The sequence below is a fragment of the Oncorhynchus clarkii genome, chromosome 4 (assembly GCF_045791955.1).
Source record: "Oncorhynchus clarkii lewisi isolate Uvic-CL-2024 chromosome 4, UVic_Ocla_1.0, whole genome shotgun sequence".
In the NCBI taxonomy this organism is placed as follows: Eukaryota; Metazoa; Chordata; class Actinopteri; order Salmoniformes; family Salmonidae; genus Oncorhynchus; species Oncorhynchus clarkii.
Genome location: NC_092150.1, coordinates 73,074,596 through 73,102,121, shown reverse-complemented (window position 1 = coordinate 73,102,121; position 27,526 = coordinate 73,074,596). Strand labels below are relative to the sequence as shown.

General features: G+C 43.2%; 1 protein-coding gene across 1 annotated transcript in view; it reads right to left on the bottom strand.

Moving 5' to 3' along the window:
• LOC139407246 (syntaxin-binding protein 5-like) overlaps positions 1-27,526 on the bottom strand; it is a 126,806-nt gene that overhangs the window by 2,065 nt on the left and 97,215 nt on the right. Inside the window, exons 8-21 of the mRNA XM_071150849.1 lie at positions 25,722-25,845; positions 24,647-24,725; positions 24,013-24,167; positions 15,498-15,570; positions 15,069-15,216; positions 14,032-14,099; positions 13,363-13,403; positions 13,011-13,234; positions 11,959-12,149; positions 11,677-11,802; positions 10,560-10,711; positions 8,283-8,342; positions 2,783-3,022; positions 1,354-1,726 (exon numbers count right to left, since the gene is read on the bottom strand). Of these exons, the coding sequence (XP_071006950.1) occupies positions 1,354-1,726; positions 2,783-3,022; positions 8,283-8,342; positions 10,560-10,711; positions 11,677-11,802; positions 11,959-12,149; positions 13,011-13,234; positions 13,363-13,403; positions 14,032-14,099; positions 15,069-15,216; positions 15,498-15,570; positions 24,013-24,167; positions 24,647-24,725; positions 25,722-25,845 (2,054 nt within the window). The remainder of the gene's footprint in view (positions 1-1,353; positions 1,727-2,782; positions 3,023-8,282; positions 8,343-10,559; positions 10,712-11,676; positions 11,803-11,958; positions 12,150-13,010; positions 13,235-13,362; positions 13,404-14,031; positions 14,100-15,068; positions 15,217-15,497; positions 15,571-24,012; positions 24,168-24,646; positions 24,726-25,721; positions 25,846-27,526) is intronic.

Here is a 27,526-nt window from a genome sequence, read left to right as displayed (position 1 = left end):
TGGCCTACCGAATACACATTGAGATATGGATAAAGTTGCACTTCCTACGGCTTCCACTAGATGTCAACCGTCTTTAGAAACTTGAATGAGGATTCTACTATAAAGGAGGGGCTCATGAGACCTCTTTGAGTCAGTGGTCTGGCAGAGTGCCTTGGTCTCGTGAAGCGCGCTCCCGACAGAGTTACCTCTCGTTCCAGTGCTTTTATTTAGACAAAGGAATTCTCGGGTTAGAACATTATTGATATTTTATGTTAAAAACATCCTAAAGATTGATTCCATACATTGTTTGACATGTTTCGAAAGGACTGTAACGGAACTTTTTGGGTTTTTGTCTGGACGAAGTGCTTGCGCCTCATGAAGATGGATTACTGGGCTGAACATGCTAACAACAAGTGGATATTTAGACATAAATGATGGACTTTATGGAACAAATCAGTCATTTATTGTCGAACTGGGATTCCTGGGAGTGCCTTCTGATGAAGATCATCAAAGATAAGTGAATATTTATTGTGCTATTTCTAACTTTGTTGACTCCAAAATAGTGGATATTCCTCTGAATGATTTGGGTTCTGAGCTCCGTTTTCAGATTATGCTTTTTCCGTAAAGTTTTTTTGAAATCTGACACAGCGGTTGCAAAAAGGAGAAGTCTATCTTTAATTCTGTGAATAACACTTGTATCTTTTATCAATATTTATTATGAGTATTTCTGCAAAATCACTGAATGTTTTGGAATCAAAACATTACTGAACGTAACGCGCCAATGTAAACTGAGATTTTTGGATATAAATATGCATATTATCGAACAAAACATACATGTATTGTGTAACATGATGTCCTATGAGTGTCATCTGATGTAGATCATCAAAGGTTAGTGATTAACTTTATCTATATTTCTGCTTTTTGTGACTGCTATCTTTGGCTGGAAAAATGGCTGTGTGTTTTTTCAACTTGGCTATGACCTAACAAAATCATATGTTGTGCTTTTGCTGTAAAGCATTTTTGAAATTGGGTGGGTAGATGGGTAGATTAACAACATGTTTATCTTTCATTTGCTGTATTGGACTTGTTAATGTGTGAAAGTTACATATTTCAGGGGAATGTTGCGGAACCCCTGCCCTAGAAAGGTTAAGCTCTTTATAGTAATACAGGGATTATCAGTTAGCTTTAGCATATGCATCTATTTTACCTGTGTGTGTGTGTGTGTGTGTGTGTGTGTGTGTGTGTGTGTGTGTGTGTGTGTGTGTGTGTGTGTGTGTGTGTGTGTGTGTGTGTGTGTGTGTGTGTGTGTGTGTGTGTGTGTGTGTGTGTGTGTGTGCGTGCGTGCGTGCATGTTTGTATGGCTCACTGACTCACCTGAGGGTCATGATGTGTCCGTTAGCACAGAAGCAGGCCACACAGTTCCCTATGTTCATCTGGACCACGTCAGCCCTCAGGACGAACGATGTCTCTGTGATGCTGTGTTTGAAGATGCAGTTCTGTGAGGGCAGTGCTATGACCTTAGCCTGTTTCTCAGAGCACACCACCGCATACTGGCTCTCCTGCAGCTCCTGGGAGGTGGAAGGCGACACAGAGACCGGGCGGCGTTTACGGGCCTTGTCTCGCTCCTCACTGTCGGCGCCCGCAGCGTTTGGCTCATACCAGGTCTCGAAGGCAGGGGGGAGGAAGGTTCCTGTGTTGTCCAGGAAGGCCATCCTCAGGATACTGCCCTTCAGTCGTGCCAGGGTACCTGGACAGATAAGTGGGATGGAGTGTGTTGAAAATATATCTACAGTGCATTCAGAAAGTATTCAGACCCTTACAACCTTATTCTTTGGGAAAAGTCTCTGATTGGAGTCCACCTGTGGTAAATTCAATTGATTGGACATGATTTGTAAAGGCATTCACTATCCTATATAAGGTCCCACAGTTGACATTGCATGTCAGAGCAAAAACCAAGCCATGAGATGGAAAGAATTGTCCATGGAGCTCTGAGACATGATTGTGTCGAGGCACAGATTTGAGGAAGGGTACAAATAATGTCTACAGCATTGAAGGTCCCCAAGGACACAGTGGTTCTCCATCATTCTTAAATGGAAGAAGTTTGGAACCACCAAGACTCTTCCTAGAGCTGGCCTCCCGGCAATCGGGGGAGAAGGGCCTTGGTCACTCTGACAGAGCTCCAGAGTTCCTCTGTGGAGATGGGAGAACCATCCTTCAGCCAAGAAGGACAACCATCTCTGCATCCCTCCACCAATCAGCCAGAGCCCGGACTTGAACCCGATCGAACATCTCTGGAGAGACCTGAAAATAGCTGTGCAGCTACGCCTCCTATCCAACCTGATAGAGCTTGAGAGGATCTGCAGTGAAGAATGGGAGAAACTCCACAAATACAGGTGTGTCAAGCTTGTAGCGTCATACCCAAGAAGACTCATGGCTGTAATCGCTGCCAAAGGTGCTTCAACAAAGCACTGAGTAAAGGGATACTTATGTAAATGTGATACTTCAGTTGTTGTTTTGCAAACATTTCTAAAAAGCATGTGTAGATTGATGAGGGAAAAATGATGTAATCCATTTTAGAATAAGGCTGTAACATAACAATGTAGAAAAAGTCAAGAGGTCTGAATATTTTCAGAATGCACTGAATGTATAAAACATTTATTGGTATGTACAGATGTCGATTATGTGTAGAGCAGGATGTAATTTTTGTCTGGAAACAAAGAGTTGTTAGCGTTCCTTATGTATTCATTAACATACTCACGCAATCACACACACCCATCCATTCACTCATAACCCAGACACCCACCGCTAGGTAAGACGATAACGGGCTGCAGCAGCCTTTGTTCCCCAGCAGGGGGCAGGTTGAGGGCCACAGCCAGCACTGTTCCCAGGGAGGTTCCCACGTATAGGCATGGTGTGATGGCGCTGTCCCCCTTCCGGGCGAATGTCTCGCAGAAGTGGAAGGAGGTGATGGCCTCGCGCGCCTCCTTGTCGATGGACGTGACGGAGGAGGAGCGTGAACGGCTGAAGGAGTTGTCCCGGTGGTCTAATGGGTTGGCGCCCCGTGGAGGACATACAGACAGGAGGACAGTAGAGGAGAGGACAGAGAGGTAAAGCACCCGCACACACGGAGAGAAAACACACTACACACTACATGAATACTGTGAACAACAACTGTATGATTGGTGGGAGCAGTTGGATTCTGACAAACAACATTGTGGTTGACATTTTATTGTATCACTAAGCTAAAATAGCAATTACACAGGAGCAGAAAACAGTGAGCAGACGTTCCTTTTAAAGAGGTCTAAAACACCTTGTGAAATGTTGAGTAAAATAGATTAGGCCAGCTGTAAAATAACTTGATCTGTTGAAGAAAACTCTTCTCCTTACATGGCAAACTAAGAGTTTGAGGTCCAGGTGCAAGGTTAAGACACATAGCAATGGAAAAGGACTTGTTTTTATCTGTGGAGCAGATGGAACTCATAAAATGAATGGTTGGTCGTTGGTTGAAGAAGATTTGCACGTAGGAAACATGGGACGATTTCACTAAAACTTTACAACCTTGTACTTGTTTTAATCATTAGTTAAAAAAACAACACATCATCAAAATGTAAAACCAGGTGTCAATATAACAAGCTAATACAGTTTTATAAGCTGCCTGTGAGTTGCTGGAAAGGTGAATAAACAAACGTTTAGTGCACAAAACATTAGGAACATTCCTAATATCAAGTTGCACCCCCTTTTCGCCTCAGAACAACCTCAATTCATTGGGGCATAGACTCTACTAGGTGTTGAAAGCCTTCTACAGGGATGCTGGCCCATGTTGACTTCAATGCTTCCCACAGTTATGTCAACTAGGCTGGATGTCCTTTGGGTGGTGGACCATTCTTGATACACAAGGGAAACTGTTGAGTGTGAAAAACTCAGCAATGTTGCAATTCTTGACACACTCAAACCGGTGCGCCTGGCACCTACTACCATCCCCTGTTCAAAGGCACTTAAATATTTTGTCTTGCCCATTTGCCCTCTGAATGGCACACATACACAATCCGTGACACAGTTGTCTCAATGCTTAAAAATCATTCTTTAACCTGTCTGCTCCCCTTCAGCTACACTGATTGAAGGTAATTTAACAGGTGACATCGATAAGGGATCATAACATTCACCTGAATTCACCTGGTCAGTCTACGTCATGGAAAGAGCAGGTGTTCATAATGTTTTGTACAATCAGCGTATGTCACAATTCAGTGTGTTATATGTCGACACCTCCAAAAATCTTTTACCAGACTATCATATCTCTGCATTTGACAGATTTGGCATATTCAATAAGGATCTGACCCCAATAAACCCTCTCTTCCTCATCTTAGGGGTTCTGCCATTTGGGGTCCTAGGAAGGAAATTGTGATTTTCGTTTTTGGGTAAACTGTACAGATAAAAAAATAAAAGAACAATGTTTCTTTCTGTATTTATATCTGTCGGTCTCCTACAAGAAAAATGTTTTAACTTTTGGAAAGGACCAAACACAAAAGAAACAGGTAGGAAATAGAAAATAGGAAGAGAATGCTGCAGAAAACACAATTACACAGAAAGCTCTACTGTGCAACAGAGTCCTGGTTAGTTTAGCATAGCAGTTTGTAAAATACCCAACAGAAATGTACTGTATGTCTGTCCTCTCCACCTCTTGTCTCCAGGTTTGTCTTAAGAAGTAGCAGACACTGCCAAATGGTGATCATCAGTTAGTCTGACAGCATTTTTTAGGAAATATATAGGATATATCTATGCTTTTGGTAGTCATGAGGCCATCAACAGGGCTCTTTGCCACCTCTAGGGCATTATACGTATACTAAAATCTTATAGAAAATGACATAAGCTTCTATTAATGGATAGTAACTACAGAGCTCACATTATTCCCGTGAGATGCTCATATCGGGAGACCATTTGGACTTAAGGATACAGTGAAGTCCAGTTTTGGGAGAAAAAAATGTATTAAGAAACACAAAATGTTAACACGAAGTTAAGGCTTACCCAAGTCTGGCTTTAGCTCAGTAGGCAAGCTTAATTTCCGTGACATCTTTGCTGGAAAAAAGAGAACACCCCTCTTTACAAACACACACCTAAGCTAACACGACAGGCCATGCAAAGCTAGCTAGGAGCTAGGAGTTAGAAGCTAGCAGCTAGGACTGGGATGTGGTTGTGCTTATAGCATTACTACACACATAAGCTTTGGTATAACTGTTGGCGTTTGCTTCATTCTGCTTCAGGGGAGGCAAAATGCTTTAGAATTAAACAGGAAGGAAGCATTAGGGCATCAGAGGAAGACAACCCTGTTGAATCACAGAGGCATGCTGGGACGGACAAAATAACAACAAGTAAGTAAGCTATCGTACATAGCACACACAGTGTCCTGGAAGAGAGGAATAGTAAGAAGATACACATTCATTCAGAACCCCCATGCCACAGGAGCATGCACCAAAGACAGGAAGGAAACAGGAAGTGAGTAGGATGGAAGAAAACAGTGGAATGACAGTACAGTACAAGCAGGGAAGATGTATCTTTGGTAGGGCCTACAAGGCACTTTTAGCTAGGTAGTCAGAACTATGTTAACTTTTGGAGCCTCGTGAGGTTTTGGTTTTGACATTTGACTAGCCTTACAGTCCATTTCTATTATTTATTAACTAATGTTAGAGATGCTTTGCACATAAATCAAAGATATCTTTAAATCATTTGTCGTTTAAGAAAAGAACACACTTCTTAAACTGCCCATTTATCCTAAATCTATGAGGTAGAGAATGACAGTGTTCCGAATATAAACCTTGCCGCAAAGTCAACAGTGTCAGACAGACAGAAGACAGAGTTAGGAAAGTACAGAGTGACTACAGATAGACTGCTGTGATGTCATAACTACAGACAGCCAATAAGGAGCCGGAGTGAAGGAAGGACAATCATTGAAGGACAATTGCCACAGGCACATTTCACAATGTGACATACGTGCTACAAACATGTAGCATGCAATGCAGTTCTAGGGTATACCATTATAAGTGTGTGTCTGTGCGTGTATAAGATTTTATACAAGGTTTGTTCTAGGCCAAACAGTGATTCAGTGCCACTGAGGTGAAAACAGAGACCGAGACAGGTTGCTACAACAAAACAGTGGCTGACAACTTATCTTGTACATTGTACTATCCCTGCCCAAACTACTCCATGGTTGAAGTCTTTGGCCACTCTTACCTCCTCTACCCCCACCTCCATTGTAGAATTGCTGATGGTTTGACGCCAACACTTTTGGGAGGAAGTAGATAGACGTGCAGTTAGAAACATCCTGGTACTTTACCATACCGCCTACCAATCACATTCGTGAAAGGACTGTTTTTCTACTTGTTATCATTGTAACATGAGAACCAATTGATAGCAGTTTGCCTCAATCTTAATTTTCAACTACCTGGGCGCATGCAGAATATTTGTAGACGTAGTGTACATTTTTGTTCAGACTAATTATTTTCCTAGCAGCCAAAACTTTAAAGCCTTGTTGACTCCCGACAATTCTAGAATCAATTAGGTGTAGACATATGCTCAAGTCAAGACTGGAGACCAGATATGCCATCCTCATAAATAGCAGATGTACAGAGGCAGTGTCTAGCTAGTGACACCAGACACTGGGGTTTGGCATAGTTGGCTGAACACCTGGAACATAGCTGGCAGTGTGACTTCAGTCTCTGGGCTACTTATTTTTTCTGTGTGACCTTTTAAAATGCAACTCAGCTCTGTGTTTTAGCCCCAGTGTCTGTGTGTTAATGTCAAGCTCCCAGTAATGAGATGGAACTGGGTTGTTCTCAAATTAGCATGCCTCATCACCTCAAATGCTAATTTAGCGAACTGAGATTAGTCGTCCAGGACAGGGCCATTGAGGAAGCACCTTGTCGTGACAGTAACTGTGGAAGGGACTATAATGTTTTGTTTGTACAAATCTGAAAAGGGCAGATGCTTGGATTAAGTTGTGTGAAAAGTATTATTGTTTGTTGTTGATCTATTCGTGACCATGTTCTGTAATACTGTAGTAATACATACAGATGATTGAATATGCATCTCCTAGTTACATGATCAGATCTCAGAAACTCACAAGGAAGTTTGTAGTTCTGTTTCATTCCTAGATCCGAAAATGACCCAGCATGATATGAGTAAAACCCACTGGAAAGGAAACCACTACATCCCGTCCTATAAAAGTCAAATGAGGTCTGGAAGACTCAGACAAAATCAATAGACAGAAAACAAATTATGTGGGCATGTCATAGTATCATTTTAAAAAATACATTTTTTTTAAGTCCAAGATTTGGGAAGGTCCATATGAACTAACCCTTCTTATAAACTAATGTCCTATTTGGTGGGAATCAATAAATGTATGTCTTGGACTGACTATAGAGTACTTATTCACTGATTCAGGGAGTTTAATGTTCCTAAACTGTCTAGTTAATGCCAAATCATGGTGTCATCGCCTCAGTTTACTGCTAATGTCTCAGGTTTTGATAAAACATATTAAAACTGCCTAAATCTATCTAATCTCTTATTTATTCTTCTTTATGTTTTATTAAAGTATATTGTATTCCTTGAAAGCAGGAGAGTGAAGTGTCAGTACACAAAAGAGACCTGTAAAAAAAGTGTTTAATTTCAACTCTAAACACTCCAGTTGTAAACTTGACCCTTCAATCAAGTCTGTGTGAAATCAAACATTCAGATAGAGAGAACTGCAACACTTCTGGTTTTCAAGAAAAAGGTTCCCACATCCGAAGGTGTGTGTCACATCTCAGAGAGAACCATATTCACCAATAGCAACCAAATCGCTCACATGCATTCTAATAAAATGTAGGCAAAGAAGTACTACCAGTTTTCCAGCATGGATTCATAATATTCAGGTTAGGTCAATATACGGTCTTCAAGTCAATCATGCTTATTTATGAGTCCCTTTACCCATAACAACCAACCTGTTACTAAACAAGTTGTTCTGGGTTCAGTGGGTGTTGGATCTTAATTTGAGCCAGTTCGCTACAGTAGGATAATCCTGCAGCAACAGGAAATGTGAAATATTATATGGATTATAATTAATTATTGTAGGGGTTGATACATTTTTCGTGAAGGAAAATCAAGTCTAAAATGTCAAAGTGGAAATTACAAACTTCAGAAGTCTTTTTAAACCTCCAATACACTACATACACTGCATTGCAGGAAAGTTCACCTGAAAATGGGTGATCAAATTAAGATCCTACATCTGTACCAGTGTAATGCTAACTCTAACATGCTGAAAGACAGTTTACCTGAAGTGGGGGATTTGCAGCGGTCCTCCGAGGCAGAACCCTCGTTGATGTCACACAGACCTGCAGCAGAAGAGACAGACATTGCACGACATTAGATGTCATTATCATTAGCTACAGCTTCATTCTTCTCTGTCCTTTTCTCCTTTCTGTTTGATAAGGATGTTATGATATGTAGGTTTTTGGGTATACCTCCATTTTCCCTGTCTGCCAAACAGATGATGCAGACCAGAGCAGAAACAGACTAAACAGACTGCTATCCAAGCCATTGCCCCAACCTACCCATACATAGAGACAGAAGGCCTGGACCCAGACAGACAGACAGAGACAGACAGACGCAGCCAGATAGCCCCAGACAGACACAAACACAGCCCCACTGCCCCGGACAGACTCCGGTACTATGGGTAGGACAGACATACAGACCCTAACCCGGACAGACTCCAGTCCTCTGGGTAGGATGGACGGACAGGTAGACTGACAGACACCAGATGGACAGACAGACAGCCCCACAGAGACAAAGACTCAGCCCCACTGCCCCAGACAGACTCCAGTACAATGGGTAGGTCAGACATACAGACCCAACCCGCACACGACTCCAACATCATCACTAAGTTTGCCGATGACACAACAGTGTCCTGATCACCGACAACGATGAGCCTGCCTATAGGGAGGAGGTCAGATACATGGCAGTGTGGTGCCAGGACAACAACCTCTACCTTAATGCCAGCAAGTCAAAGGAGCTGATCGTGGACTACAGGAAACGGAGGGCCAAACACGCTCCGATTCACATCGACGGGGCTGTAGTGGAGCGGGTCAAAAGATTCAAGTTCCTCAGTGTTCACATCACTAAGGTTTTATCATGGTCCACACACACCAAGACAGTTGTGAAGAGGACACAACAACACCTCTTCCCCCTGAGGAGGCTGAAAAGGTTTGGCATGGGTCCTCAGATCCTCAAAAAGTTATACAGCTGCACCATTGAGAACACCTTGACTGGCTGCAACATCACTTGGTATGGCAACTGCTTGGCATCCGACCTCAAGACGCTACAGAGCGTAGTGCGTACGGCCCGGTACATCACTGGGACCAAGCTGCCAGCCATCCAGGACTTCTATACCAGGCGGAATCAGAGGAAGGCCCTGCACATCAACTCGGTACTGGTACCCTGTGTATATAGCCAAGTGATCCTAACTCACTATGTATTTATTAAAAATTTGATTACATGTTTTACTTTAATGTTATTTTTCTATTTTATACATCTTTGTATTGTTGGGAAGGGCCTGTAAATAAGCATTTCACTGTTAATCTACACCTGTTGTTTATGACGCATGTGACAAATTACATTTGAATTGATTTGATAAGTCATTACTCCTCAGACTCCCCCCACTCTGACAGGTGCCAGCCCACCACTAACCACACACACACACACACACACACACACACACACCTAATTTTCCTCACCAAGCTGTTGCTAAGCCACGCAGGTTACAGTCATTACACAAGAGTGGTTATTGGCATTGATTTGGTTCTACTGGAGACTGTAGTAACGTCATCAAACAACAGGTGGCAGTATGTCATAATGCAGCGATGCTGCGGTCTGTCAATAACACCACAGTGCTGCAGTGACACGGTATGTGTAGGAGGGATGGTATGTGTCAGTGTGTGTGCCAGCCAGCCACCACAGAGAGAAGACAACGCACTGAATAGTCAAAATAACAATTTAGTAACCATTCAAAATCCTTTCAAGGAATTGCAAAGATACAGAGACGGAGGAGAGGAGACGGAGAACCTCGTACCACCTTGTCACCACCATTGCTTTTTTTGATTGCCTACATGTGCAGATGATACAGACTGAATAGTATACAAGCACATCTACCAAATATACCCCTCATCCTTGTAACATCGTACAAGACTACGTATGCCTATATCTACACACCTGTAAGTATTAGAATTATTAAGATGACATAAGTCATAAGTCATGCTACAAAAAAACATATACTGTAAGGCCATATATAGTACAAACCACAGGACGTTGGTGGCACCTTAATTGGGGACGACGGGCTCGTGGTAATGACTGGAGCGGAATTAGTGTAACGGTATCAAATACATCAAACACATCATGGTTTCCATGGTTTCCAGATGTTTGATGCCATTCCATTTGCTCCATTCCAGACATTATTATGAGCCGCCCTCCCCTCAGCAGCCTCATGTGATACAACCCAACAGAAGGCTATCTGTGTGGTGGTAAATCAGTGAAGTGGTAAAGGTCTTTACCATTACCTCCGGCGGGCTGGCGTGCCTTGCGTGGAGAGCGAGCCTGTCTCTGGTAGGGATCGTTAGACCCATACAGCTCCACTGTCCCCAGGTTCAACAGCACTGTCTTCTGGAGGTAGTCCACCACCGCCAGACCATTACTGTTCCCAAACACAATCCTGTTGGAGAGAGGCAGGGAGGGAGAGGGGGGGGGGGGGCGAGAGGAAGGGGAGGGAGAGGGAGGGAGGGAGGGGGAGGGGGGGGGAGGGGGGGGGGGGAGAGAGGGGGAGGGAGAGGGAGGGAGGGAGAGAAGTGGAGGGAGGGAGGGAGGGAGGGAGGGAGGGAGCGAGGGAGGGAGTGAGGGAGGGAGGGAGGGAGGGAGGGGAGAGAGAGGGGAGGGGGAGGGAGGGAGGGAGAGAGAGGGGAGGGAGGGAGGGAGGGAGAGAGAGAGAGAGAGGGGAGAGAGAGGGGAGGGGGAGAGAGGGGAGTGAGAGAGAGGGGAGGGAGGGAGGGAGGGAGAGAGGGGGGGGGGGGGGGAGGGAGGGAGGGAGAGAGAGGGGGAGGGAGAGGGAGGGAGGGAGAGAAGTGGAGGGAGGGAGGGAGGGAGCGAGGGAGCGAGGGAGGGAGAGAGAGGGGAGGGGGAGGGAGGGAGGGAGAGAGAGAGAGGGGAGAGAGAGGGGAGGGGGAGAGAGGAGAGAGAGGGGAGGGAGGGAGGGAGGGAGGGAGGGAGAGAGGGAGGGAGGGAGAGAAGTGGAAGAGAGGGAGATGTAAAAAGAGATATGAGATTGGGGTTTGGGGTTTAGATTAAATATAGCTAGTTCTTCCAGAAACCAAAGCAGCAGAAGTCTCAGACAGAATTTCCCTGCGGACATAAACCGTGTAGACACAGCTCGACTCCATTCCAGCTCAGCTGTACGAGGGAAATCATATCAAATCCATGGCTCACAACCACATTTTGACTCTTCGAATTGAGGACCTGTTTCTCAAGTTGAGAAAGACATTACCGCTCCCTAAAATGATCTTACTTTCACAGTATCCTTGGTCGGTTTGCACATAGCTCCAGATTGAAGTGTTATATTGTGTTGTTTCATTAGGGTTCACAGTAAATCTCATGTAGATATACTGTCTACCACCTTATACTTACAGGCCGTAGGAGGAGTTGAGGGCCAAGCTGGTGATCTGTTGGGGGGGCTCTCCACTTACCCACACCAGCTGCACCACCAACTCTACCTGATACCCTGAAGACTGCTTCAGAGGGGTACTACGCACCCTACAGGCAGAGAGGGAGAGAGAAAAAGAGTGTAATTGTATTGAATAGCCTCAGAGAGATTGTGGGCCGGTTGTGCATCCCTAAGGCACAGTTTGTTGCAGAGTGTACGTGTGTGTAACTACTGTATGTGAGCCGGTGGTGGTGCAGGATGCATACTTGAGGCAGGGTACGTTGTCTCGGACCCCGTCAGAGGAGTTGCTGCTGGTGGAGGGGTGAGTCGGGGGTCCGGTGGTCTGGGGGCTAGGTGAGGCTGCTCCTGGGGTGGGCAGGTCACGGTCCCCCCCTCCTCCCCCCTCTGGAGGGGACTCCATGTCATTCACCTCGTACTGCAGACGTACCTCCAACAGCTAGGGAACACACACACACACACACATTCCAGAGACTCAATAATGAGTTCAGCAGCCATCATTTCAGTATGATTCAGTGTGTGTGTGTGTGTCTATGTGTGCATGATGGGAGTCTCAATAGCACTATTGGCATTTATGCATGTGATACTGATCGGTCTCCTCTCTCTCTCTCTGTCTCTCTCTCTCCGTCTCTCTCTCCATCTCTCTCTCCATCTCTCCGTCTCTCTCTCCGTCTCTCCGTCTCTCTCTCTTTCTCTCTCTCAAACTCTGCTTTCAATCTCTCCACAGGTCACACACTTGATCTTGGTCAGACACAGATCATTATTATCATCACTATTCATAGCTGCCACAAAATAATGATACAGGTTGTTTACCACTATGTATGTTGGCATGGCAACCATATTGTGTTCTTACTGGCTGGAGACTCATCTAATGAGGCATTGGGAGGTAAACACTGTCTCTAGGAACAGCCTTCAGGATCCAAGAAACACCATTGAACCAATAATGACTCTGCTCAGTTGTCTAGTTGTCTAAGGGAGGCTATATTTACCACTACACTGTGCGTCTGTCGTCATGGCATCCATATTGCCAGGCTATAAGCATCAAGAGTAAATGGGAGTGTTTCTCAGTTTACACTATCCAACGATCCAACATGGTCAGCACAGAGACATGTTAAACACACACACAAAGACAGCTTGTCTGTCGAAACATTGGTTATTAGGTTATTAAATTGTTGCATCTGAGCTCCTAGAGTGTGCGTCTCTCCTTTCATTTTTCAAGTGTTGTACTCCGCTAGCCAGCACCTCGCCTAAATAGGTGTGCGTTTCTTTCGCCTCCAAACACACACACATGCCGACCCACCTGTACGACCTCGGTGGTGATCTCCTGCTTGCTGAAGCGGTATATGATGAGGTTGGCAGACACCCCGGCCACACACAGCATCCTGCTCTCAGGACACCAGGCCATGATCTGGATGGCAAACGGGTCCTCATCCACAATCTCTGTGTTCTGCTTGTCCTCCTTATTATTCCTGCTCTTCTCAAACACCTTGGCCGTCTTCAGCTTGTACAGTACCTGGAGCATTACTGGGAAAAGATAGGAGATGGCTCAGTTACAAATCAAACACATTGGGAGACAGTATAGAATAGAGAAAGTATAAGGCCATCTAGGCCCGAGATATTACACATAAGGAAGTCCATGTAAAGGTACTTACTTGCAGAAGCATCCCAAAACTTCACAGTCCCATCAGCATGCCTGTGAAATCATAAAGAGAAAGAGAGAAGCCGGTGAGGGGAGGAGAGAGGGTAGAGAATCAGAGGGAATAATTACCACTTCAGCTTTTTGCATACACAACCACATCTCTAATGATTCAGCTTGGCTCTACCTGTCATGATTGTCTAGATTCAGCTCTACAGAAGAATACATCCACATGAGAGGAGACACGCCATAACCCTGTGTCTCAATAGTGCAATGCATTCTGGGATTGACCTGTATAATCTGCACTTTGTGTAACTGGAGGAACAATCTCTCTTCAGCTGAAGAAAGAGAGCGAGAGAGAGAGAGAGAGAGAGAGAGAGACAGAGAGAGCGCGAGAGAGAGAGACAGAGATAGACGTGGCGGGAATACTAACACAGGGATGTCTGGAGGTGACAAGAGAGGGAGGGGGAGAGAGGGAGGGAGAGAGAGGCGAGTAAAAGGGACCCTTTCTGCCAAGCCATTCTTCAATGTCACATTGCTAAGTTCAAGTATTCTAAAAGGCTTCTTCTCCCTGTCTCTGAGTTTTTTCCTCTCATGACTGCTAGGCAGGATAGAGGAAGGATAGAGGAAATATAGAGGAAGGATAGAGGAAGGCATTATGATTAAATAGAGTTGGGTCTCCTACCCAGTGATGATGATCTCAGGGTAGCTCTGTGTGCCGAGGCCCCAGTTACCACCACTGATTGGCCACTCCTGGACAACACAATACACCAAACAGAACAGCACAAACAAGACAACAACAAGAAATGGTAATCGTTGAGAGTGATACATGCGTAAGGTATAAGGAAATCAGTGATAAGATGTTGTCAGATCCAATCTAGCCTACACATTGAACCAAATAAAATAAACATACTGTAATGAGACCATTGGAATGAGACAGGAGGGAAGCAAGAGGACAGAGACACATGCCTTCTTTTAGCCAGTGGGCTGATGGGACATAATTTGTCTTAGAGATAGAGGGAACCTTTACCGCGGTGTGTGTTTGTCAATGCACGTGTGTGTGTGTGTGTGTGTGTGTGTCTGAGAGGGCGCAAATGTGTTTTTTAGGTTGTGTTAAACGCAGTAGAACATACAAAGGTCAGTGGTATGACTCAACATTGATCTTTCAGTAAGAACGCTTCCCACAGCTACCCCTTACTTGACACACAGTAGAAAGAAGCAGGCAGGGAGATAAAGGGATGGAGAGATGAGAGGGAGGAGAGGGTCAGTACATGGTGACATTTCCAACAGCGCGGGAGAATATAACAAGAATACAAAAAAAAGAAGCAGAACAGAGAGAGACAGGATAGAGGGTAGAATAAAGCTAGAATTAAAGAACATGTAGGATACAGGAGATAAGATGCAGAACAGGGTGGAGATTGGACTATCGAATGTCATTTACTGTGTGTCCTTCAACATGAACATTGACAGGATATGATGCACCCTAAAACTCAACTCTGGACCTCCAAGTCAGTTCCACAGATTTTTTTTCATTGTTTCCCTTTAATCAGGCACTGATTTAGACCTGGGACACCAGCCGGGTGGAATTTATTAGAAAACAGAAAACCAGAAGGCTCTGGAACTCGTAGGGCAAGAGTTGAATACTCCTGCAATAGCACAGTACTGCCATTATGAGGGGCCCAGTAGCTGACAGGGTGTATTGTAGAAAAGTGTGGTCCTTACCTTTTTGCTGTAGCCCTGTCGTTTCTGTCTGGAGCCAACAGAGTAAAGTGCGGGTATGAGGTCCACAGGGCAGTCAGCAAAGTACTCACAGCAGGTAACCGGAGACTCATGAATGGTCAGTGGATAGGGGTTCTCGAATATGGGGTAACTGGGAAAGGGGACATAGAATTACAGCTCACAGTTTTGGTCCCTACAATGGCAGGCCACGAGACATTGAAACTGAAAGAGATGCATGCAATAGAATGGAAATGAATGAAAGTACAGAATATAAGCTAAATCTACAGGGATAACAAGTATACTACCTGTTAGTTAGTAATAACTGTTGTGTTTCAAATGAGTAGGAACATTCAAGAAGTCCAAATAATACAGTAGCTAAATATTTTATGTTAATAAAGCATGTTCAGTCCTTTAACATCCACTCAGACGTACCCATTTTGTGCAAGGTCGATTACAACTAAATCCTTTTCTAGAAGGACCACTACGGCATAAGGTTCCTGAAAATCTGCATGAAAAAAACATAACAAAAAGAAAGATAGATGTCATTCATCAACACAATATGTAGGGTATATTCTCTCCAATTATTCTCTGAAATCTACAATTCCGAAAAGACATAAGTGTCTTCAAGATGTTGATCAAATATATGAGCTTGAATATATAGTAACATATTAAAAGCATATTTCAATATTACAGTTTTTTTCGATTGCTAAACGACAGTGGACACAACTGGAGTCACATGTGCAAAACTCTAACTACAGTCTGCACAGCAGCAGTTCATGTGGACCAAACTCTAGTTCGTTTTTCATTGCTTGAACACAGTTTTCAAAACTTTACACACTTATCCCATGACTTTAACCACAACCTGCACAACACTGTGGATTTACAGCACTTTGTTCAAATGCTAACACACTGCTGTCAAAACTGTGAACCACACATTCAAAACGGAATAGATTTCAGCCTTGTGCCTTTCAAACACTGCTGATTGCAATTTCAGCTGAAAGGCTAAGCAGGTGTCTTGTTTTAGACTTGTTAGTGAACACACACACACATATTACAGTATATATAGGTAGAGCTCAGAAAGACTCATTTTGGAAATGGAACAAGGAAGATGGGTTCGTGGAGGGAGAAGGGTGGCAGGGAGAGGGCGGATGCGTGGAGGAAGACAAAGAAGACAAAGAGCTGTTATTTCAGATGAAATAACGGCTACACTTATAGACCATGTTGTGAACCATGGTCTCTCATTGAGAGAGGCAGGGTTGAGGGTGCAACCCAATCTGCAAAGATCCACAGTGGCATCTGTAATGCGAATTTTCCATCATGAAAACAGGTGAGAGTTACATCCTTACAGTAAATGAAAACATTACAGGAATCTATTTTGTATTGCAATTATAGAATATTTACACAGATATATATTACAGTAAGTTTGACTGTAAAATATATTTTTACAACAGGACCCAAAGGCTGCCCCCAACAGGGGGAAGAGGAAAAATATTTTCAGATGCGCAGGAAAATGCTATTGTTGACATGGTTGTTGTCAACAATGCAATGAAACTGCGGGAGATTCAAGATAGAGTTCTGGCTGATAATGATATATTTGAAACTGTTAATTCTGTCAGCACAACAACTATTGCTCGAGTCCTAAAGAAACACCAAGTTACAATGAAACAGTTATACACTGTACCGTTCGAGAGAAACAGTGAACGGGTAAAAGAGCAAAGATACCAATATGTCCAGGTAAGACATCTGAGGTTACGTACACAGCTATACAAAATATTTACAGTAAAAAAAACACTAGCTTTTCTACAGTAAAACTGTGCACTTACTGTTTTTCAGAGAGTAATGGAGGTGGAAGCACTGGAAAGACCACATTCATTTGTATTTATCGATGAAGCTGGATTTAACCTTGCCAAAACACGGCGCAGAGGAAGGAATGTTATAGGTCAAAGGGCCACTGTGGAGGTTCCAGGCCAAAGGGGGGGAAATATCACCATGTGTGCTGCAATGGCCAATGATGGTTTGCTTCTCAACACACCACTCATTGGCCCATACAACACAGAAAGGCTTATAGCTTTCCTAGAACAGCTCTATGCTCAGCTAGTGCCAGCAGAACAGGGGGAGCCAGTAAGAAACCCCCAAGTTTTTGTCATAGTTTGCGATACAGTTGCTTTTCACCACTCTGCAGCTGTCACAGATTGGTTTGCAGCACATCACAGATGTATGGTTTTGTACCTGCCTGCATATTCACCATTCCTCAACCCAATAGAGGAGTTTTTCTCTGCCTGGAGGTGGAAAGTGTTTGGTCACCACCCACATGACCAAATGTCTCTTTTGGAAGCCATGCGTGCCGGATGTGAGGACACGAGTCCAGAGGACTGCCAGGGATGGATAAGGCACTCCAGAAGGTTCTTCCCCAGGTGCATGGCAAGAGAAAACATTAGATGTGATGTTGAAGAAAACCTGTCGCCTGATGCTAGAGAGAGGCAGGATTAGCCCCTCAATTATTTGTTCGAATTACAGTATGTACTTTTAGTTTCTACCTTTTTTTTCTCATTACTGTAATTCCGTAAATTACTACAGACTATTGAATCAAACTGCTAATTTTCATTTACCTTAAAGAATTGTTATGTTCTAAAAATTTTAATAAATCATGTGAAAGAATGTCACTCTTTTCTTTGAAGAAAATATTACTTTGTATGAAGTCACTGAAATTGTTCAAACTGTAAAGATGAAAAGTTTGTATTTTCTGTATTGGTGTTTGATGCTAGTGTTTTTACTCTCAGTGTGTTCTGAGTGACAGTGTGTGTTATCTCAGTGAGGGTTGTGCATAGTGTTTGGCTGCACTGAGCGTGTTTTGAGCCATGTGTTAAGAGTTGTGTTGCTTGGAATGAGTTTTGCAGGTGATGTGAACTGTTTAGCTCAGGTGACTGTTGGTAGTGCAGACTGCAGTTAGAGTTTTGCACATGTGACTCCAGTTGTGCCCACTGTCGTTTAGCAATCGAAAAAAACTGTAAACTGAAGATGAGTTAACATCCCACTGGGCACAGACGTCAGTTCAACGTCTAGTTTTGATTTACATTTGGTTGAATTGTCAACTAACATGAATTGAATGTGAAATGTCATTGGATTTAGGTAAACAATTGGGTGAAAAAAATAAGAAATGCCCTTACGCTGATGACTTTTTGCCAATCAATGTTGATTCAACATCATCACATTGATTTTGGGGGTTGAAATTACGTGGAAACAATGTTGATTCAACCCCTTTTTTTGCCCAGTGGGATGTTTGATTATGGAACATTATTTTGCCCAATAAAGCTTTGGATGAAAAGGAACTGAGCTGAACTGAAGGAATATGGAGGAATACCACAGACCTGAAATACCTACACATAATATTGCAGCACAATAGCAGTATGCTGTTAGAGGTGGTAGGAGAAAACGCAGTGTTCTTTTGTTAGCGTCTGGCTGAGATGCAATGGGAGAGTAAATAGACATTATTGTCTGAGCCAGAGAGAGGATAGTGTGTGTGTGTGTGTGTGTGTGTGTGTGTGTGTGTGTGTGTGTGTGTGTGTGTGTGTGTGTGTGTGTTTGTAGAGAGAACAGTGTGTGACTGGAAGCCTAGAACATGTTTTCAGTGTCCTCCCTTCAGAGTCAGTGTAGTTACAGCTTGTAAGTCCCAGAAGAAACACATTGTACACCAGGGCAGCCACGACCTTGACAATCAATGTCTCTCTGCTCTGTCTCTCTCCAACTCCCTCTTGTCTTCTCTCACTATCTCCTTTTGTCTGTTAGAATGTCTCAGAAATGCTCTAAGTGTTTCTCAGTCTTTGTTGTCTGTGGATGTGTCTGTCAGTCCGGCTGTCCGGCTGTCTGCGCTGCCTGCCTGCCTATGTCTGTCAGTGTGTCCGTCTGTCAGTGTGTCCGTCTGTATCATTGGTCTGCCTCTGATCTTTTCTAAAAAAAAGCCTAAATTCCATAATAAAAGATGAAATGTCCTGTTCAACATCCTCCCATCCTCCCCATCAGTAACAGCAGATTGAACCAGTGGTGCAGTAATCAGCCCAGTGTTGTGTAATCCCAGGTCTCCTAGGTCGCCATTATAAGATGGAATCAAAGCATCCCAACATAAGGTTGGTCGCCATGGTCACCATTACGCAACCATCAACCGATCGTTTGCTAATCGGTTTCCTCATGCCCCCATACCAATGCTAACGTCAAACAAGACACACACACTTCAAGCTACACGCACATACACACACACTTTTTGGATGAGCTACATCCACATGACTTTAGCCCCCCATTTTCTGTGGTTAAGATGCAGTCTCTTCATCACAGCCATTTACATATGCCTATCAACATTACACTGCCTAAGGATAAATATCATTGTAAGAGCACCGGCTAATGTAATAGCACCGGTCAATATAATAGCACCAGTTAATGTAATAGCACCAGTCAATGTAATAGCACCAGTTAATGTAACAGCACCGGTCAATGTAATAGCACCGGTCAATGTAATAGCACCAGTTAATGTAATAGCACCGGTCAATGTAATAGCACCAGTTAATGTAATAGCACCAGTTAATGTAATAGCACCGGTCAATATAATAGCACCAGTTAATGTAATAGCACCGGTCAATATAATAGCACCAGTTAACCTGTTAGAGCTCTAGGGGCGCTATTTCATTTTTGGATAAAAAACGTTCCCGTTTTAAGCGCGATATTTTGTCACGAAAAGATGCTCGACTATGCATATTCTTGACAGTTTTGGAAAGAAAACACTCTGAAGTTTCAGAATCTGCAAAGATTTTGTCTGTAAGTGCCCCAGAACTCATTCTACAGGCGAAACCAAGATGATGCATCACCCAGGAATTAGCAGAATTTCTGAAGCTCTGTTTTCCATTCTCTCCTTATATGGCTGTGATTGCGCAACGAATGAGCCTACACTTTCTGTCGTTCGCCCAAGGTCTTAGCAGCATTGTGACGTATTTGTAGGCATATCATTGGAAGATTGACCATAAGAGACTACATTTTCCAAGTGTCCGCCTGGTGTCCTGCGTCGAATTCGGTGCGCAATTGCCAGCTGCTTCTACTTTACCATTTGATTCAGGGGAGAAAGCATGTGTCCAAGAACGATGTATCAATGAAGAGATATGTGAAAAACACCTTGATGATTGATTCTAAACAACGTTTGCCATGTTTTCAGTCGATATTATGGAGTTAATTTGGAAAAAAGTTCGCGTTTTGAGGACTGAATTTTCGGATTTTTTTTGGTAGCCAAATGTGATGTATAAAACGGAGCTATTTCTAATACACAAGGAATCTTTTTGGAAAAACTGAGCATCTGCTATCTAACTGAGAGTATCCTCATTGAAAACATCAGAAGTTCTTCAAAGGTAAATGATTTTATTTGAAGGCTTTTATGTTTTTGTTAATGTTGCGTGCTGGATGCTAACGCTAATGCTAACGCTAAATGCTAACGCGAAATGCTAACGCTAGCTAGCTACTTTTACACAAATGATTGTTTTCCTATGGTTGAGAAGCATATTTTGAAAATCTGAGATGACAGTGTTGTTTACAAAAGGCTAAGCTTGAGAGATGGCATATTTATTTAATTTCATTTGCGATTTTCATAAATAGTTAACGTCGTGTTATGCTAATGAGCTTGCTGATAGATTTACACAATCCTGGATACAGGGGTTTTTTCATAGCTAAACGTGACGCAGAAAACGGAGCGATTTGTCCTAAACAAATAATCTTTCAGGAAAAACTGAACATTTGCTATCTGAGAGTCTCCTCATTGAAAACATCTGAAGTTCTTCAAAGGTAAATGATTTTATTTGAATGCTTTTCTGTTTTTTTGTGTAAATGTTGCCAGCTGAATGCTAATGCTAAATGCTACGTTAGCCATCAATACTGTTACACAAATGCTTGTTTTGCAATGGTTGAGAAGCATATTTTGAAAATCTGAGATGACAGTGTTGTTAACAAAAGGCTAAGCTTGAGAGCTAGCATATTTATTTCATTTCATTTGCGATTTTCATGAATAGTTAACGTTGCGTTATGGTAATGAGCTTGAGTCTGTATTCACGATCCCGGATCCGGGATGGGGAGATCAGAAAGGTTAATGTAATAGCACCAGTCAATGTAATAGCACCAGTTAATGTAACAGCACCGGTCAATGTAATAGCACCATTCAATGTAATAGCACCGGTCAATGTAATAGCACCAGTCAATGTAATAGCACCGGTCAATGTAATAGCACCAGTTAATGTAACAGCACCGGTCAATGTAACAGCCCTGGTCAATGTAATAGCACCGGTCAATGTAATAGCACCAGTCAATGTAATAGCACCGGTTAATGTAATAGCACCGGTTAATGTAATAGCACCGATCAATGTAATAACACCGGTCAATGTAATACCACCGGTTAATGCAATAGCACCGGTTAATTTAATAGCACCGGTCTTTGTAATAGCACCGGTCAATGTAATACCACCGGTTAATGTAATAGCACCGGTTAATGTAATAGCATCTGTCATTGTAATAGCACCCATCAATGTAATAGCACCGGTTAATGTAATAGCATCTGTCATTGTAATAGCACCGGTCATTATAATAGCAGCGGTCATTGTAATAGCACCGGTTATTGTAATAGCACCGGTTATTTTAATAGCACCGGTCAATGTAACAGTACTGGTTAATGTTATACATTTTCTATTTATAATAACTTTTACATTGTTTTATGTAATAAAGCCGGGTTAATGTAATAACTTGCCGGTTAATATAATAAAAATGATGAAGGCTTAATGTAATAACTTTTACCCACTTAATGTAATAAGTTATCACATTACAATTGAGTTATTTAGCAAACACTCTTATGCAAAGCGACTTACAGGAGCAATTCCTCAAGGGCACATTGACAGATTTTTCTCTTAGTCAACTCGGCCCAACGCTCTTAGGATGATGTTATTATTTTATGTTTTTAAGAACACCCTAATGTCAATGTCCGCTCCCCCTGGAAAATCAATTAGCATTACAAAAATCCCCATCAAAATCTGAGATATCACTGAACTACAGCGGTGTTTGTCAGACAATGAAATATCCCAAAAATCTGTCATCTCACAAGAACATCTGTAGCGTCCAAACAGTTTGGCCCACTGTTTGTTAAATATTGGTAAAAAAATATATAAATAATTTACTGAGCTTTCTTATATCTCTCAGATATAGGACAGACACTTTAAAACAAACTTCCTTTTGATTTATTTTCTGAATATCTGTTTTTCCATGTTATTCAATGTGTTTCTGTGTCACACCCTGATCTGTTTCACCTGTCTTTGTGCTTGTCTCTACCCCCCTCCAGGTGTCGCCCATCTTTCCTGTTATCCCCTGTGTATTTATACCTGTGTTCTCTTTTTGTCTGTTGCCAGATCTTTTTGTTCGTAGAACCTACTAGCATTATCCCCCATGATCCTGTCTTGTCTTAGTTCCTGTTTTCTAGTTTTTCTCAGCTTTGATCCCTCTGCCTGACCTGACCCTGAGCCTACCTGCCGTCCTGTACCTTTGCCCCACTACTCTGGATTACCAACTCCTGCCTGACCTGACTCTGAGCCTGCCTGCCTGCTGTCCTGTACCTTTGTCCCTGTTGTGGAAATAAACATTGTTACTTCGACACAGTCTGCATCTGGGTCTTACCTTGAAACATGATACTATGGGCTAATAGCAGTAAGGCCAAATTCAATGTTTCATCAAATATGATTATATATATTTTTTTGTATACGTAAAGAGGTCCTAAAATTCAAAATCAAATAGCTAGATGGTCATTGGTGTGACCATCTTAAAACAATTCAATATGTTAGCTTTGTAAACACCCCCCGCTTAAGATTTTTTACATAATTGACACAATTTTCATCATCTATTGTCTGAATCTGTACAACCTTGATCAAGCAGCATCCTATAATAGTGCGGCCTACTGTTCCATTTGAACCAGCAACCGACTGGAGCGTCAATCTTCTTAATCAACCCAAAACAACAAGCATCTAAACATGATATCAACTATAGCATCAAACCAATTAATAAATATAGATTGTTAGAGGCAACGTGGTAGCAATTTCCACTGTGGTAGAGGACACTGCTTCTCCCCTTGAAGGACACCTTGGCTGATGACTGAGTTCTCTACCACCCATCAATCTGGGGCTAACTGAGATGAGGGCATTTGAAAAAGAAGGCTGAGACCTCCAACATACCTTAACCTGGTTCATTTCCCATGCAGACCTACATTAAAGGCTACCAGGGGCTATAGAGCAGGTAAGATGTGAGCTGTAAAGAGGGGAGGGTACTCCACTGTGTGTTCTCCACTCAGCCCCTCTCTGACCCAGACATTTCGGCACAAGATGTAAAACGCCATTCAATTGAATTAAGTCTATTCCCACCTCCAATCAATTGGTTCCCATTGAAACACACACATCTTAGCAAAACAAACCCAAAACAAGACACCAAAATCAACACCTCTGTCATTACATAATGATATAGAAGACAGAACATCTAAATCATCATCAATGAAAGCCCTCTCCCAAGACACATCATCTCACAAAGGGCAGGGCATTAATTTAATAACATAATCAGGTCAGACAGCTATTGTGAACAAGGGAGAAGATACAAATCTAACATTCATTGTACTCCACAAAGAATCACGAGCATAAACCTCCCCTGGGATATTTTATATTCATCACACACAGTCTCACACACATACAAAAACAGAAAGGTCAAATGTCAATGCTGAGAAGGGCTAGGACACAACATATTACCGGCTGGAAACAACAAAGCCGTCAGTGTAGTTGCTAATTAAACTGATTCCACTCATAAACACACTCTGAGGCTTACTGGGATATTTGTAGATAATGATATAGCAAGCATACAAACAACCACACACATGGACACACACACACACACTGACCGTTAGAGTATGGCGTCTCACAGAGCGTGAGGAAGTCTACGATAGGATAGTCCATCTCCAGCACGGCTGTACTCTTCCCATGCATCACCGTCAGACATGGCCGCCGGCCCACTGTGTCATACGACAGACCTCCAGACAGGATCATGAAGGGGTCTCTGTATAGCACACATATACCACACACAGACAGACGCAGACATATACACACATATACCACACACAGACAGACGCAGACATAGACACACATATACCACACACAGACAGACGCAGACATAAACACACATATACCACACACAGACGGACGCAGACTTACACACACACACACCACCCACAGACAGACGCAGACATAGACACACATATACCACACACAGACAGACGCAGACATACACACACACATACCACACACAGACAGGCGCAGACATACACACACATATATCACACACACACACACACAAACAGACACATGAGACACATGGACACAAGTCCATATGGAAAGCTATAGAGATGCCATATTCATTATCTCTCCAAGCATCGTAGGGTTGTGTGTGTGTGTGCGTGTGTGTGCGTGTGTGTGCGTGTGTGTGCGTGAGTGTGTGTGAGTGTGTGTGTGTGTGTGTGTGTGTGTGTGTATCCTTACCCCAGTCTAGTGGTCTTGTACTCCACTTTGAGGATGGGTTTGCAGGGCTCTGGCTTCTTTCCATCCTTGGGCTGCTTTCCTGAAATAGAACAGATCACTTTAGCTTGTTAGTTCCCTTCTTCATTCCCCTCTTACTCTCTGCTTTGTTCCCTTTCTCCTCTTTTCCCTTGCCCTCTCTCCTCTCCACTCTCTCCTCCTCCCTTTTCTTCCACCATTTCCCTGATGGAGCAGTAGCAGCCACTGTGTGTGTCAGACAGTGATTCAGGCCTGTCCATTAGAGAGAGGGAGAGAGATAGCATTTATTCACAAATCTAGCTATGTGCACAAAGGGAGTCAACTTAAGGGTTGGTCAAATAAGTATTCACTAAAAAGGAAGAATGTAATCACAATTTATTGTAATAATTGACAATTACCTAGCCTTAATTACATTTCTTAAAGGGAAGCCTTTTTTAATTTCACATAAACCTGTCACACACAGTTTCATAATTGTTCATTAAATACTAGACTGATTACGCATGCAGCAGCGGGGAAAACAACTAATTCAAAATCGTTTCAATGGAATCCTTTCCCCATTACACTGTACACAAGAACAATAACATGGCAATTTAAGAATGGGGTTCAAAGTTCTCTTGCTTTCTTTCAACTCCCTTTCTCTTGGTTTTCTCTCCTCTATTCCTCTCTCTGCTTTCTCTTGCTTTGTGGGGGGGGGACGACAAAGTCACATCAGGGAAGGAAACATTTAACACAGAGTAAATTAATTAAACCCTTGTTCACTTTATTTGATCTATTTTGTAAATAATGTATGTTTACCTTGTGTAACTTCCTCTGTCTGTATTCTGTCTCTAAATGTTGTCTATCACTTGCAGCCCCACATCACCAAGTAAAATTCTTAGTATGTGCAAATGTACAGTGAATAAAGGTGATTCTGATGAGAAAGGAGAAATGTTGGAAACCAGAGAAAAGTTATAAAGACAGGTTGCATATTAAAATAAATTGGGGGGGGAAGTGTGTGTGTGTGTGTGTGTGTGTGTGTGTGTGTGTGTGTGTGTGTGTGTGTGTGTGTGTTCAAGCTTACCATGTGGGGTGATTGTCTGAAATGGCTTGCCCTGGCCCTTGATGTTCCATATGGTGAGCGTTCCGTCTGAGTGACTACAGATGAACTGCTTGCCCTCATGGTGCCAGGCAACCGAGTGGATCGCCTAGGAAACCACAGGAAGCAGGAAGTGAGGGACAGGAAGAAAAGGGCCACTTAATCACAGTGGGAAACCATTTGTAGCAGTACCAGGTACCAGGTACAGTTGTACCTCTCACACACATACTGTTCACGTATAAGGTTTCTCCTATGGACATACGGTGTGTTCACATGTGACTATTACGCCCACGCCTTAGTGTGGATTATGCTGTGTTCAGCAGATGGCTGTTGTGATGTTAGAGTAGAGGAGGGTTGCAAGGCAGAGTTTACATTTGGTTACATCATGTACATCCCTGAAACATGGTACAATCTTATATTAACCACCTGTGTAGCATGCATTATAAATGAATGATCATTTATGATGCATTATATAGCTACAGTACAGTATAATCATTCATTAAAGATCATGGCTAAATGTCTATATATCTGTACAATCATAATGCACAAAGGTGGTTCAAAGGTGGTTTAAATGTGACAGTGCTAACAAGTGTTGTCCCCATTGACAGAGACAAGTCTGAGATCCCCAAGGATTGGAAAGCTGCCGCAGTCATCCCCCTCTTCAAAGGGGGCGACACCCTGGACCCAAACTGTTACAGACCTATATCCATCCTGCCCTGCCTATCTAAGGTCTTCGAAAGCCAAGTCAACAAACAGGTCACTGACCATCTTGAATCCCACCGTACCTTCTCCGCTGTGCAATCTGGTTTCGGAGCCGGTCACGGGTGTACCTCAGCCACGCTCAAGGTACTAAACGATATCATAACCGCCATCGATAAAAGACAGTACTGTGCAGCCGTCTTCATAGACCTTGCCAAGGCTTTCGACTCTGTCAATCACCGTATTCTTATCGGCAGACTCAGTAGCCTCGGTTTTTCGGATGACTGCCTTGCCTGGTTCACCAATTACTTTGCAGACAGAGTTCAGTGTGTCAAATCGGAGGGCATGCTGTCCGGTCCTCTGGCAGTCTCTATGGGGGTGCCACAGGGTTCAATTCTCGGGCCGACTCTTTTCTCTGTATATATCAATGATGTTTCTCATGCTGCGGGCGATTCCCTGATCCACCTCTACGCAGACGACACCATTCTATATACTTCTGGCCCGTCCTTGGACACTGTGCTATCTAACCTCCAAACGAGCTTCAATGCCATACAGCACTCCTTCCGTGGCCTCCAACTGCTCTTAAACGCTAGTAAAACCAAATGCATGCTTTTCAACCGTTCGCTGCCTGCACCCGCACGCCTGACCAGCATCACCACCCTGGATGGTTCCGACCTTGAATATGTGGACATCTATAAGTACCTAGGTGTCTGGCTAGACTCTAAACTATCCTTCCAGACCCATATCAAACATCTCCAATCGAAAATCAAATCAAGAGTCGGCTTTCTATTCCGCAACAAAGCCTCCTTCACTCACGCCGCCAAACTTACCCTAGTAAAACTGACTATCCTACCGATCCTCGACTTCGGCGATGTCATCTACAAAATTGCTTCCAACACTCTACTCAGCAAACTGGATGCAGTTTATCACAGTGCCATCCGTTTTGTCACTAAAGAACCTTATACCACCCACCACTGCGACTTGTATGCTCTAGTCGGCTGGCCCTCGCTACATATTCGTCGCCAGACCCACTGGCTCCAGGTCATCTACAAGTCCATGCTAGGTAAAGCTCCGCCTTATCTCAGTTCACT